This window comes from Psammomys obesus, unplaced genomic scaffold, assembly GCF_907164565.1.
Source record: "Psammomys obesus unplaced genomic scaffold, mPsaObe1.curated_primary_1811, whole genome shotgun sequence".
Lineage (NCBI taxonomy): Eukaryota > Metazoa > Chordata > Mammalia > Rodentia > Muridae > Psammomys > Psammomys obesus.
This window is the reverse complement of record NW_026586550.1, coordinates 10,859,311-10,875,248: the sequence shown is the minus strand read 5'-3', so window position 1 is coordinate 10,875,248 and position 15,938 is coordinate 10,859,311. Positions and strand designations below refer to the sequence as shown.

Here is a 15,938-nt window from a genome sequence, read left to right as displayed (position 1 = left end):
TTTTGTTCCTTTGTGCTGTTTAAAAAAAACAAAAAACAAACAAACAAAAAAAAAAAAAAACAGTTTAAACTGCACCTGGTGGTCTGTGACTTTAGTTCCAACACTTAGGATGTTGAGAGGGAAGTTTGCAATTCAAGGCCAGCCAAGGATACATCTCTAAAAGATCTCATCTTTAAAACCAAGAAAATCTAGTATCACATTACTTGTCTACTCTTTGACATATTACTGTCATCAAATTTTGGGAACTCCCCACCTCCACCCCTGAATTTCTTAAAATTATCTAAAAAGGATTCTGTTGTACACATACATAATCTTGGCACTGAGGCAAAGGATTAAGGATCAGGCAGGAGTTGAAGGTCATCCTCAGCTACACAGTGAATTCTTAGTCAGCATAGACTACATGAGACCTTAACCTTACTCCCCAAAAGTGATGTGAGTACTAATTTTACTAGTTAATACATTATTGTTCATTCTATATTCTAGAAGGACAGAGGTATTTGTTAACTACTAGGTAGTTATTAGTAGGTAATTAGCTCTTTAATGCAGAAAACTGTCGGTTTCACTATATTGGTTACATATTGTTTTTATTCAGGCTTGTCAATTAAGAAATACAAACAAGTGACTCTTAGTTGTTTCTACAGGTCCAAACTTTCCTTACAGAGCTGTTAAACACAGCTCTGAAGTAATGGAGTATAGCCAGCAAAAGATTTAAGGGGGACAACAGTTCATCTGGAATCCACAATTATATATTTACTTCCTTTAGTGCCTTGTACAGTAAGGCACTGTTAAGGATGTTACAGAATAGAGGAAAATACCCATAGCAAATAGTTCTAGTGATAACTTACTACACAAGTTACAGTGTAATAATGGTGGTGGTGATTGTTTCATGTTTTTTTTTTACAGTAAGAGTATAGCCTTTCTACTACACACATATACGCACGCACGCGCACACGCGCGCGCGTACACACACACACACACATGTGCTTATTTAACAGTCCCTGCCCCATTCCCCCTCAATACACTGAGCAGTTTAATAGAACAGAAAAATCAAGACAAGTCTGATTTCAAATGTTTCAATAAAAAAGCAAAAGTATGTAATGCAATAGCTGTTCAACTTTCAACCCTAACAGGCCACAAACAACAGCCCCATATTTAAATTTCTTCAGCATGCAATCCAGTAGAAATGCTCAACTGTAATCAACTAGTAATTGACATGAACAGAATCTTAGAACAAAAGTTATATTGCTTCCCTGCCCCCTTTTCTCTTACAGTTGGAGGCACAGGTATTATAAGATAGAAAAGTCAAAGGAAAAGGAATAATAAAGAAAAAAACTCTTAAAGCTGCTGCTATTTGGAATAGAAAGGAAGACAGTATTTCACAAATGCTCAAAGACTTCAAGGTATTAACACAATCCGTTCACTATCACTCCTACTGGAAAGAATAGAGATCAGCGTCTTATTTTATCAAACTGTATGTTCAGTTCACCAGAAACTATGGATGTAGTTTTAGGCTCTATCAAGGAAAACAGGTTCGGTTCAGATCATTAGATACATCTAGCCTGACTGGATTGGTGTCTAGAACTGTTCACTGTCACTCTGACAGCTGTACACTAAACGAAAGCATGTAACTCCATAGGAAGCTTAAAGATCGCAGATATATACACAGCTAGTTAGATCTCCCCTGCTTCACGCTCTTCAGAGCTCCTCCTGTCTTCTGATCTGCCATTAGCACTCTCATAGGACCGCTTCTTATCTTTTCGATCTCGGTCACGAGGTGATCTGTCTCTTGAACTCCTGTCTCTGTCACGTGATGCTAAGTCTTGGTCTCTGAATCTTTCTTTTGAGGATCTGAAAAATATTAATTTGAGGAGCAAAATATGTTGGGACACCCAAAATCCAATGAAAGAATAGGATCAATATTAAGTTTCTGATAGCTGAAGAAACAGATTAGAATACATCTGAGAAGAGTATTTCTGATAGCAGATGGTATTACTATAGCAGAAAGAAGCACCAATTGGTGGCAACAAATAGCTATACCTAAGGATAAAAAAACCTAAACTAAATAATTACTTATAAATATTCTTAGTATTTCAGAGATAACCATGAAGTTTCTCCAGTTAACAAAAAGGTGTTTAATATAAAGTAATATATAGGTAATAGCTGTTAAAAGTAAAAATTGATTACAAATTGGATGAAACCAATGAATTAATACAGAGGTCATCTATTTTGTGCTAAATGGGCTGACACAATAAGAATCTGAGGTGTTATAATTCACACGCAATATCAGGGTGTAGAATAATCTTTCTTTTTTACCAAATTTTTAAATGCAAAAACGCAGAACCACCCATAGCTTGCTGGCTGCACAAAGAGAGGCGCCAGCCACATCTGTCCTACAGGAAACACTTTGCGAACCTAGTAAAAGAACTACTTAATAATACGGCTTTAAATAACCATTTGCTAATTTAAAAATCTGCTTTACTCCATCATGAATTCATTAAAACAAAAACGAAAGATATAAAAAAATGATTTTATAATAAAATCTTAACTGCTTCTAATACTACTATACTATCTCCATTCTCATACCCATCTTCAAAGAAAGGGATATAAACAAAACACCCTCATATCAGATATGCAACCAGAAAAAAAAAAAAAACACAAAGACATTATGTAGACTCTAACTATATTGCTTAGCATAGAATATACTTTTAACACCTAAAATGAATTAACAAATATTACATTTATTTAGTTCTTTACAGATGATACAGAATGTTTATACATAATTTATCTCAACCAGAGGCACTGCCAAGTCCTGCATAATACTTTTTTAAAGAGTTGGGGCTTAAACCTAGGAGGACCTCAATAGGCTATGTTTACATGCTACTAGCCCAGAAAAAGCAATACTTTCAGAAAAACATATGGCAAGATAAAAATACTACTATAACCAGTTTTAAAATATAGATACGGAGAGCATTGTAGTTTAGATATAAAACAGTTGAAAAGGCTGTTGAAGACTTGAAACTGGTGGGTGGTGCTACAGAAAATGTGGCTAAGTCAGTACAATCAATGAATTAATCCACCGCAAGTTCACAGCTAAACAGCCATTAGGAGGTGGACTCTGGCAGAAGGAAACAGGTCAACAGGAGTGTATTTTATTATAATCTTGTTCTCTATTTCCACTGCTATCAGGTGAAACATACGTTACTCCATTATAGGTGCCATACCATGTTCTGGCTCAGTAGGCATGGGCCAAAAACAATTCAAAAGTAGCCATGAACTAAAATCTCAGAAAGTGTGAGCTAAAAAAAAACCCCAAAAAACAAAAACAACCTTCCTCTCATGAATTGTTTTCAAGTACTTTGTCATAATACAAAAATACGGCAACACTGATTAAATTAAAAGCTTGAAAAATTAAAACCAATTTTGAGCATTCTACTTGAGGTTTTCTAAGTTTCTCTCTCTCTTTCATTTGTTTTCTGAGTCAAGGTCTCTCTCTATAGCCCAGGCTGACCTCAAACTGTGGCAAGCCTCCTGTGCCTCAGCCCCTGAGTTTAACATTCCAGGAGCTCCTGCTTAATAAGCATTTAAAAATAATATGCTTAAAAAGACAGAAAGTCACATTCCAAGTCTACACAAGCCATCCCCAAAACCTCTATTAATGATAGAAATGATCACTAAGAACAATGACATTAGATGCTGGCAAGTCCCTGAGGTCAGTGATAACTGAAAAACAACAGAGATTATTACGAAATGTTTGTAAAAGATTACAGACACGCTACACACAGTTTGTTATGTGCTACTACTGAAAGCCTAATAAGCCAAATATTCCTATGACCTCTATTTAATGAAATAGGGAAAAACAAATGGGATGTAATTAAATTATTTGGCAAAGAATTCTGAACCCAAGTAGTCACACTTTGAAGTCTATATTACATGACAGAACACCCACAAAAGCACAAAGTTGCTGAAGGTCCTCACTGACCTATGGGAACTGTTGCCAAGACAAGGTTCATATAGACAACCAACTTGTAGCAGAGACCATTATTTCACAGCAAGAGCAAGAAAACAGCAAAATGTCAAGACTTTTAATGGACTCTTTTACCATCCAAAACTAAACATATATATATATATATATATACCAATAATTTGATGTTATATATAGGAAATAACAAGTAGCAATTATTTGCTTTTTTGTTAAAAACAATGATTTTTAAAATTAATTTGAATTCAAAGATATGAAATACTCTTGAGAAAAGCAAAAAACGTTTAATAGTTTTACAAAAATAATCCTCTTTGAACATGCTGAGTATGGTGGGAAGTGCAGGAAGCATCAGGATGACAGTAATAGGACAGGTCTCCCCACCCACCCCACCCCTCTCCACCACTAGTACAGACATGTAAGATAAACATCAGAGAAATGGCAGCTGGGTAGGTCAGCACAACAATCATCTAGATCCTTTCTCAACTGGCTGGACGATTCTCAGACTTAGTGTGCAGATTTAGAATCATCAATAACATGAAAAATGCTTGTTTCTGAATACTGCACTGAGGACAGCTTCCAAAACCCAGTTTCAAAATGTGAGATAGAGGCCTACAGATAACTTTTCTACTCATTTAATTATAACCATTTATTTAAGCCTGATTCATTATCTGAAACTGTTTTTTAAAAATCATTCTGAAAATTTCATCTAAATGTGTATCATTTGTCCCCTAATACCAGTTTAGCATTTTATCATCTGTGGTGAAGTTATATTCCCACACAGAAAACTCCAGAGCCATATGAATATGGTTGTTTATATACACTATTATTCCTTTGCTATTTTTTCTAACAACCCTAGCACAGAGAAAAGTGTTTAATTCTTAAAGCCAGGCAGTGTGTCTGTCATATGCCTATAATCCCAGCACTCAAGAGGAAGCTGAGGCTAAAGGCTTATAAATCTGAGGCCATTCTGGGCTACAAAAGACCTTGGCCTCCTGACCACCCCCAAACTAACCCCTCCCCTATAACACACACAAATTAGTTAAAATCACTTGAAGGACTACTTAGAACAAAGACAAAAATATAATATAAAATAAAATGCTGATTGAAAGCCTATTAAGAAACACAGCTTGTGATTTCAGGGAATGGGTATAATTCAATCTAAAACAAAGATTTGCCAGCTTTCTGTGGTTTCAACTATGAACTTTATATGGAGAAAGCCACAGAAACTGTAAAAATAGTAACTAGGCACTCCAACTAAATATATCCATATATACCTAAGAATAGCTGTCAAGAGGGAAAAATTAATTTTAAGCATAATTTATGCTCTAGAGGATTATCGTATGACCCGAGTTTTGGGGACATAACAGCTCCACTGCATTCTAACCCTTTGTTCTCACTAGATAATCAGGGCCAGTGTCTGCTCTCATTGCGACTGTACAAGTGTCCTGCGACACTCAGAAGTGTTGTAAGCTTCCTCAAAACTCAGAATCTTCCCATCACACTAAATAACGGTGAACACACAAAAATGTATGATTTATACTGCAGATTAAACAACATAGTAGAATGTGTTTGCTCTTTAGAAGTGCACCAAAGTGTGGAAAACAGGCAAACAAAGCTAAACAAGTCTTTTAATGAAAGGACTTCTCAAAGTCCCTGATTTGTTAACACACAATGGAAAACAAAGAAAACCCCCCACAACCCTCAATAGTATTAGTACCTAAATTATTTGCCTATAAAATAGTTTATGTTTTTACCAGCGTCCCTCCCACCTCCCCAATATCCCAAGCAAAGAAAAGCAATTACCTCTGCACATACTGGCTCCAATTTTTTACTCTGCTCACACATAACTGCACGAACTACCCATACAATCAGAAAAAAAAAAAAAAAAGTATACACCCACAATTGAATACATATCAATATTGGGAGTAAGTTTCAAACCAATAATCTAAGCATGAGTAGTATAAGGAAACAAAAGGCTAAAACATAAAGGTAGCTCCGCATCCTCTCATCGGCACTTCAATACCTCCTCTTGGATCTTTCTCTGCTCCTATCTCTTGAACTGTGCCGACTTCTCTGATGGCTGCGGCTGCGGCTGCGGCTGCTGGACCTGGACCTGTGGCGATGGCGTTTCTCCCGAGACTTGGATCGAGTCCTCCTCTTGCGTTCTCGTGACATAGAGCGAGATCGGTGTCTACGATGCTCTCTGGATCTAGATCTACATGAAAATTATTTCATTGTTAGTACTGTAACTCTCATTTACACTAAAACTCTGTTCTTTAAAAAAAAAAAAGCTAATTTTCACAAAACTTTTAAATAAGTGATGCGTGTGCATGCATGCACATCACAGGATATAAGTGAAGGTCAGAGGACAAATTTTTGGGAGTCTCCTTTTACAACCTGGGTCCTAGAAACTGAACTCAGATTATCAGGCTTGGTACCTTAACCAGCTGAGCCATCTTGTCCATACTGAAAAGTTATTCTTCAGTAATTGTACTTGATGTCAATTCTATTCTACTAAATAAACTATGTGCAATGAAAATAAATTGCTAGTATGTTTATGATGATACTAGGATTTCAAAATAAAAACAAAAATACTAATTGTTTCAGAAGTCAATCTAGGTTATATAAATTTATGTCAGTAAACTAGGGATGTATCTCAGTGGCACAGAACTTAACATCCAAGGGGCTAATAGGATCCACCCCTACTACTAGATGGGGGGGAAAAAAGCTAAGTGAAAAAAGGGCTTGCAGCACAACCATGAGTACTAAGGGTATTACAACACACATCTGTAACCCCAGCTCCAGGGCAGCTGACAGAAACTTGTTAGTTTACAGCCTAGCCAAGAAAACACAAACCCCAGATTCAGACAGGGGACAGTAATAAAGCCTTCTTCTGACCTTTACATCACACATACATACACATATACACTCACATATTCATACAAACACACACAAAATAGTAATAAAAGACTTATTAGGGCAAATTGTGCTGGCACACTGAATTTGAGGCCAGCCAGGAATACACACACACACACACACACACACACACACACACACACACACACACACACACAGTGAAACCCAAAAGTTGTTTCTGGTTTTTTTTTTAGCAGGGGGCTGAGGAGATAGCTCAGCAAGTTTAGAGTGCTTGTTGCTCTTCTACAGCACAGGTTCAGTTGCCAACATACATGTGAGGTAGCATATAATTCCAGTTCCAAGGGCAACCCACCCACCCACATGGCATATATTTACAAATAAAAATAAATCTTAAAAAGAAAAAAAGTGTATCTGACACATATGAAATAAGGAGAAAGCTTAATAAAGAATATTTTAAGGATAAACCAGCCTTTCCCTGAATTATATTTTGACCACTAAAGTCCCAAATGCCCAAGTGAAGCCAAAATTACAATTAATCAAACAAGTATCATTTGGACACTTTATGAAAACTTATGTGTGATGAGGATGGAAACAGCATGGATAGAACAGAAATATGTGAGAGAAAACATGATTAAAAAGTATATTGTTTGGTTTAAAGCCCCTTTAAGAGTGACAGAAGCAGCTAGGTGGTGGTGACACACACCTTAAATCCCAGCACTTGGGAGGCAGAGTCAGGTTGGATCTCTGTGAGTTCGAGGCCAGCCTGGTCTACAGAGTGAGTTCCAGGACAGCCAAGGCTACACAAGAAATTCTGTCCCAAAAATGAAGAAGATGCGTGATGCATGTTTAATTCCAGCACTGAAAAGGTGGAGGTAGAAAAATAGTAAGTTCATGGGCAGCCTAGGATACTACAGCTAGAACATGTCAAAAAACGGGAAAAAACAAAACACAAAACTCAAAAACCATGGAAATGCTTTAAGCTGGGTTGTGTTAATAATTCCTTATAAACTTAAAATGGATAAATCTATCTTATGGTATATAAAATGTTCCTTGAATAATAACAGTTAAAACATTTCAAGTTACCACAAAAATGTAGTATTTTCTCTTAACTTTAATTGGGTGATATAATTTGTTTTTAAATGATTATTTTGTTATGAAAAAAAAAAACTTTTTTAATTTTGATGTGGTCTCACCATGTAGACCAGGCTGACCTAGAACTCACAGAGATCTGCTTGCCTCTGACTTCCAACTGCTGGGACTGAAGGCATAAGCACAACACCTGGCTACAAAAGAATTTCCATAAAATCTTTTTTTTATATTTCCTTTTTATTGTTTCAGAAGTCAATGTAGGCTATATAAATTTATGTCAGTAAACTAGGGATGTATCTCAGTGGCACAGAACTTAACATCCAAGGGGCTAATAGGATCCACCCCTACTACTAGATGCGGGGGGAAAAGCTAAGTGAAATGAATGCATGAATGCTTTGCTTGAATGTACGCCTGTGTACTATGTGATGTCTGGTGTCAGGAAGGTCAAAAGGTGGCACTGGATCCCCAAAAGCTGGAATTATGAACTGCTATGTATGAGCTGTTATGTGGTTGCTGGCAATGGAAGCAGGGTCCTCTGCAAGAACAAGTGCTCTTAACCACCGAGTCATCTCTCCAGCTCCTATAAAAGGATTTAAAAAATACTCTGCTCCGGTCTATATTATACTTAAATTGGGATATATATATATATATATATATATATATATATATATGTACATATATTGTAGACTTCATGTCTAATCACAACTGAATAGTTTCTTCAACTAAACAAATTATTTCTCCTATAGCCAAAGGTGGCCTCAAACTTGCTCTGTGTAGCTGTGGATGGCCTTGAACTCCTAAATCTCCTGCTTCTGCTCCTTGAGAACTGCAATTATAGGAAATATGCTTGCTAGGACACTTGGCTCTAAAGAACATGTTTCTAAAAAGGAAAAGAGAAAGGCTGTCTATCTATTTGTCTATCCATTTAGCATACGGGAAAGATCAAGCTGTCCATCCAACCTTCCATCCATCTGTCATGAGACAAAGATCACCAGGACATGCCTTCAATCCTGGCATTTGGGAGGTACAGGTAGGCATATTGCTACAAGTCTGAGATCAGCCAAGTCTACAATGGTGAGACCAGACAGGGTACATAACACTCTGTCTCAAAAGTAAAACAGGGGCTAGAGAGATGGCTTAAGTGATCAAGAGCACTGGCTGCTTTTGAAGAAAACCTAGGGCCACGTTGTAGCATGACGGCTCATAAGCATTTATAACTGTTCCAGGGAATCTGGACCTCCGCTTTGAAACTCCAAGGGCACTAAGTGTTCATGTGGCGCATATAAATACATGCAAGCAAAACACCCACACACCGACAAAATAATCTAGAAGAAAAATAAAGTAAATAAAATCCACTTAAAAAAAAAAAAAAAAAACCTTCTAATACATAACTTAATGCAACTTTTTAAAATGTCCAGATAATTATTCATGCACAATATGTTTACTAGGTACCTAAGCCCTGGAACTTTTTAGTTACAAAAGAAAAAGAACAGTAAAATAAAATCAGATCCCTGAACTGTTGGGAGCTTATAGTTTAGAAACAAGTCTCTGGAGTTCTACATCTATTAAAAAAAAAAAAAGTAAAAGGAGAAATGGGCAGTAATAGTTTACATAGAGCAGGTAGAAAAAGGATTTTCGGAAGGGACAGCATTTGAGCAAAGAATGCAAACAGAAGAAGCAAATCAGTCAGCATAGAGAGGAGCACCCTGGTATAAAGTTCGGGAATAAGAGCAAATTCAACATGTTGAAGGAATAGAAGAAATATGTTTGGCTATGAACTTTGTGGTAACAAATATATAAACAATTATCCCACGTTACACTGCATCACATGGTTAACTCACTAAAGGCTCTGGTATCAGATGTGATTGTACACAGATGTAATCTCAGCATTAAGAAATATGGAGGAGGTGCTGGAGAGATGGCTCAGCAGTTAAGGGCACTGACTGCACTTCCAAAGGACCCAGGTTCAAATCCCAGTACCCACGTGACAGTTCACAACTGCCTGTAACTCTAAGATCTGACACTCTCACATACACATACATGCAGACAAAACACCAGTACACAATTTAAAAAAAAAAAAAAAAAAAAAAGGTAAATACATTAAAAAGAAAGAAAGAAAGAAATATGGAGGCAGGAGAATAATGAAATCAAAAAGACACTGCCTAGAAAAACAATTAACTAGGAATGTTGACATATGCCTGTAATCCTTCCTAACAGTCCAAAAGACAGATGCAGGAGTTGCAGAAGACAAACTGGAGCCAAAGAGGGCTACACACTCTCAAAAACAAAACAAAACAAATTCTATTAAAACAACAAAATAAAATCCCCAGGTAGCTGGCTAACTTGTTTGTATTTCCAACAGGTATATTAGCAGATTGTTTCTTAAATGGACCATTTGAATTGATTTTTTTTAAATTCAAATCACCAAAAAAAAAAAAATCTGTCACATATTCACTAAATTTCTAGAAGGTTTATTCAAACCTGAACTAACATGAAGAAATTATTATTATTATTTTGAGACAAGGTTGCTCTGTGAAGCCCTGCCTGTCCTTCAACTCACAGAAACTGCCTGCCCCTGCCTCCTGAGCGCTAGGATTGAAGTCATGCACCTCCACCACCTGGCTGAGTCAGTAATATTTTATTAATTCCCATCAGAATTCAAAAGATATATAATCTAAAAGACATTTTAAAAATACAACTTCACTATTTTACCCATCTTCTACAATACCTACCTTTTGGGATTCTTGCTATGTGAGCGGGACCTAAAAAAAGAATATCTACTTTTAGAAAAGTGACTTTTTTAAAACTGGCACAAAGTGCTCCTAAATGACTTTTTTTTTAAGTTCTGACGTTTGTTATTTTTATAAAAACAAGTCATGTTCTTGCATCAGAATTTCTCCAACAAAACAAAAACTATAGAATATCCTACCTTGTCACAGTTCCTTTAACTAGACACCTGGCTTAGGAAAGAGTATACTTCCGGAGACTGAAACTCTGTGCTTATCAAAAATTTTAATTTTTCAAAATTCTAGACTAGAACAACAAACTTTTTTTCTATAGCTTTTACACTCTGCCTTTCTCTTCCGTGAATAAAGAAAAATGTCTCAAGATCTAAAATGTCCATTGAACCTATAACCTCATACTATAGTCGTAGAAAAATGATCTCAAGCTTACATCTTCGTCTGTGTACATTAATTATATTTAAAAAAATTAGTATTTTTAATTTTGTGTTTGTGTGTGCATGTGCACACGTGAATTTGGGGATGCATGACTCAAGAGGCTAGAAGCATTAGGAAACTGTTACCTGCCGAATGTGGACAATGACAACTGAAAGTGCTGTACATGTTTTCCAGCCACCTCACCAAGCCATCTCTCCAGACCCAAGTACTATATTTAAAACTGTGTGTTTTGCCTCATGTATGTGTGTTAACCATGTACATATGTATGGTCAGAAAAGACTGGATCCCCAGAACTAGAGTTAGGAATGGTTGTGAGCGCCCATGTGGAACTGCTCTTAATCTGTTGAAGCATTCTCCAACCTCCAAATGATTCAGCCCCAGACTATACTCTTATATAGCACACACTCTGTACACTTCCCAGTACAAAGTTAGTGCTCAACAAACAATTCCAATTCCATGGTTAGTACAACACTGCAGCAGTATATTCTGTAATTAAGTGTACATATAATGACAAGTTTATTTCATAATATGCTTTGGGGTTTATTAACTATGATTCTATCCATTCACTGTGTAACCAGCAGAAAGTTACATATCCTCCCTTAGTTCAACCTATCATGTGTAAGAGAGGAATAACAATTTAAATGTCATTAAGTGTGAAATGTCCCCCAAAAGTTCATATGCTAATGATCTAGTCCCCAACTGGTATATCTAGTCATCTAGAACTAACTGGATCATAAGGGCTCTTATCTAATTTTATCTAATAAATGAATAATCCATTGACAATTTTTTAAACATATGCATGTATACCACACGCAAGTGGATATCTGTGGAGGACAGAAAGTGTTGGCTCCTGTGGAGTTGGGAGTTACAGGCAGCTGTGAACTCCTCATTTGGCTGCTGGGAACTGAACTCAGGTCTCCTGAAAGGGCAGTAAATGCTTTTAGCCATTTCTCTAACCCCTACTGATAGATTCTTGATTTGATGGTATTGTTGTTAGGTTATAGAAACAAGTAGATGGGATAGAACAAGTAGTTCAGAGAAGCAGGTTCTTTGACGTGTGCATATTATGGCTGGACCTGTCTTATTAACCTCTTGTGTTTGCCTACCTTGAAGTAAGAAGCTTTTTTCTACTATGGCCCTTTGTATCTTTCAGTTACCATTAGGTTCTGCCTCAACCACAGGCCCCTGGCAGAGAAGCCAGCAAACCAGGTGCTAAAACTTCTGAGTCCATGAGTCAAAACAGCAATGAAAAACCTAACTAACACAGATCAGATAAACTAAAGCAAATTTTGTAACACAGATCCTGGCAGATAAATGGCTTGTAAGTGATGTACTTTTTAGTTGATTATTTCAGGAGCAGACAGAAACCCAGCTCGAAAATTTTATATTATTTTATAACTTTATCTTATAAACAGTTACTGCTTCCTCAATTTCACAATTACCTTTGTTGTAGAGGTGATCTTCATTCACATTGTATTATGGTGTCTCTGTATATTAGATCATTAAGTGCTGAACCTGCAGTGAGCTAAATGCTAACAGATTCTGGTATTGTTATTGCTATTGAGAATCTCCTGTCTCAATGTTGCATAAAAATTACTCCCCAATTATCTCTGACTGGTTAATAAAAAAGCTGAAGAGCCTATGACTGGGCAGAGAAGATAGTAGGCAGAACTTCTGTTCCCAGTCTGGGGGTCCCAGGTAGAGGGGAGGGGGAAAAGAAGGGCCATAAGGAGTCATCATAAGGACAAAGATAGAGGAGTAGTAGCTGAGGCGAGACTAGATGGCAAGGAGCATGGTGCATGTGGCTGAGAAGTAGCCAGAATAGTATAGACGGGTTAGAATATATCAGTATCTGCCCAGCTGTAGTACTCTAAAGATAATTAATAAATATAATAATAGGTCTCCGCCTCATCATTTGAAAGCTGGATAGAGCATAAAAAATAAAAATAAACTTTAATTCAAACAGTTTGTTCTTTGGGATAAAGACTCACTATGTAACTTAGGTTGATTCCAAAGTCTACATAGCCTAAGCTAGTATCAAAGCTGCGGATCCATCTACTTCAGTTTCCTCTGTGCTAGAGTTACAAGTATGTACCACCATGTCTAGCTAAACATTTCTCCAATAAGGTTATACTTTGCAATCAAAAGGAGTAAGAGGTGATCAACTTTTCAACATTTATAACCATTATTACAGTCCTATTAGGATCTCAGTAAAGTGGGAACAAGTTAGATCCCATCTCCATGGCTTACAGAATAATTCTGATTTGAAAATAAATATACAGTTCTTATATCAATAAATTACATCTATAAGCTCAGAATAATCAGGACCTACCTCAGCTGCAGAAGTTGCGAATAAATTTTTACAGTCTCTGACATCCTTTTGTCTCAGGCTGGGACTTTTGATCTACTATTATTAACATTAAGGAATAATTCTGCTCTAATTTAAACTCTTGTTCTTCCACTCTTCCTAAGACTAAAACTGCTCTATGGGCCATAAACTGAAATCTACAAACCTTTAAGTTAATAAATCAGAAAGGGAAATATGGCACAGCCATATACCCTGTAAACGAGGGAAGTCCTATAAAGCCAGCATAGCTATTTTACAGTTACAACAAAGCTTAGCTGAATGCTGTGATGGGTATCATTCTGTCTCTCACTTTTAGGTTTTGCTCTCTATGTGTTGCATTTTTTGGAACTTTCTGCATGGTGATTCATTTTATGTCTTTTCCCTGAGAAAAATATGTGTAAGTCTTTTTAAGAACAATTTAAACTTACTATCTCTTCTGCTTTTAGGGAAATAACTTTACCTGGCCATATATGGAAGTCTTCTTTATGCCCTGGAGATGATGATAGAGGTAAGCACAGGTAAGCACAAAGCTAGGAATTTCTAAAGGAGCCATGACTCAGGAATCTTCTTTGGGTATCTGGCCCTAAGCAAGCTCAAACAGTATAACTGGAACAACGGGGTAAACCTAGAAATAGTTGACAAAAACTTGGTAACAGGAGGACTGGTAACAGCTTCAAGACCTCTCTTTAAAATACACTTAGAGTTCTCTGACAATGTAAACTTAGAGATAACAGACAAACTGGGACTGGCTAGAACTGGTTACAGATTCCAGGCCTCTTTTTACAATGCGCTTAGAGGTTTCTGAAAATGCAATTTAAGATAGGGGATTGTAAAGGGTACACCCCTGGAGGAATAGAACTCAGTAAATAAGATAGACTAAAATAATCTTTTCCTGCTATAAGTATTAGTATTTGCTATTCATAAAGACGGGCTCAGATATTTTCTGTATGTCTGGAGCACTTTAAAACTGTAAATACTGTCAGCCTAAATGCAGGCTGTCATATAGTAAATGTGTTGACTTTGGTGGAGACATTCTTTAGATTCTTTGAATTGAATAATAAAAATAAATGAGGCTGATAATAAAATAAAATCTGTTATATTTCTATTTTCTAATTGTGACCAAACCTGTAACCCCAGACATGTAATGAAAAAAAAAAAAAAAAAAAAAAAAAAAAAAAATCAAACACATGCCCAAAGATACAATCTGTATTTCTGGATAATCATTAGTCTGTCTTTGTTTTGTGAAACCTGTATAAATAAAGAAGCAACCTGATTGCTAATCAGTCAAAGCTGTAAGATTCCCCAGACCATGGAGCCTGACTCATTCCTCCCTTGCTGACTCCTTATATCCTCTTAGGGAACAAACCCCCTCAAGTCCACTCCTCACCCACCCACTTCCACTCTGCAAGGTCATTTGACCATCTCAGTCAAATCTTAAACAGAGAATTCCAACATTATATAAAACAATTTCTTCAAAACAAAAAACACAAACAATAAAAAAACAAACCACTAACTATACTAATCTAAATACTGGATTACTTAACAATATCCCTAGAAAAAGCAGCCTGGGAATAAGCAGTGACAAGTGCTTGAAATATCTATGTTCAAGCAATCAGCCTGAGTTACACAACAATACCTAGGTTTAACAAGCAAGTAAACTAGATGTGAGTGGTATACATGTTTTTTTTTTCCTTTTTTTTAACTTATTTTTATTATTAGTTACGGTACACATGTTTTCAATCCCAGCACTTAAGAGGCAGAGGCAAGGACAGTCTCATCTATATAGCTCCAGGACAGTCAGCAGTATAGAAAGACCTTGTCTCAATAATAATAATAATAATAATACTGCACAATTAATAATAATAATAATAATAATAATAATAATAGTTTTTCTAAAGCAGAAGCAACAAAAGACCCTACCTTAATAAGGTAAAGGCAAGAACCAATTCCAGAGAACAGTCCTCTGACTTACACATACCTACATGCATAAAAAAAAAAAAAACAAACAAAAAAAAAAAAAAAAACATAGACAACCCACACAAACAAACACATAAATTGGGGTGGGGTGGGAAAGAATCTAAACATACACTAAGAACAAAGAGATAAGTTCTGACGTAAAATTTTTTAAGTGGAAAACAGAAAAATAGAGAGATAGGGGAAGGGGTGAGAGTGAAGGGGGGCTTCTAAAGACAGACTAGACCATAACATTGTACTGTTTTGCCCTTGAAATGAAAAAAGATCATCAGCTAAAAGCCAGTAACATATGGGCCAGTGAAATGGCTCAGTGGAAACGCTTTGCCACAAAAGTCTGGTGGCTTGAGTTCAGCTCCCATGGTGAAAGGCCTGTCCTCTTTATTGGGCAGTGTGACACACGTATGTCTGTAGTATGTCTGAGTATGCACATGAGCAAACATGTAAACACACACACACACACACACACACACACACACACACACACACACACACA

At 36.5% G+C, this 15,938-nt stretch overlaps 1 protein-coding gene across 12 annotated transcripts in view; it reads right to left on the bottom strand.

The window, feature by feature from the left end:
- Window positions 1–567: 567 nt before the first annotated feature.
- Window positions 568–15,938, bottom strand: part of Luc7l2 (LUC7 like 2, pre-mRNA splicing factor) — a 54,966-nt gene continuing 39,595 nt past the window's right edge. For 10 of the 12 annotated variants that reach the window (XM_055602056.1, XM_055602054.1, XM_055602058.1 and 7 more), the window contains 3 exons: window positions 10,678–10,707; window positions 6,003–6,194; window positions 568–1,848 (listed from right to left, as the gene is read on the bottom strand). In XM_055602056.1, coding sequence (XP_055458031.1) covers window positions 1,671–1,848; window positions 6,003–6,194; window positions 10,678–10,707 — 400 coding nt within the window. In that variant the 3' untranslated portion in view covers window positions 568–1,670. The remainder of the gene's footprint in view (window positions 1,849–6,002; window positions 6,195–10,677; window positions 10,708–15,938) is intronic. The other 2 variants (XM_055602063.1, XM_055602055.1) reach the window with 1 other exon arrangement.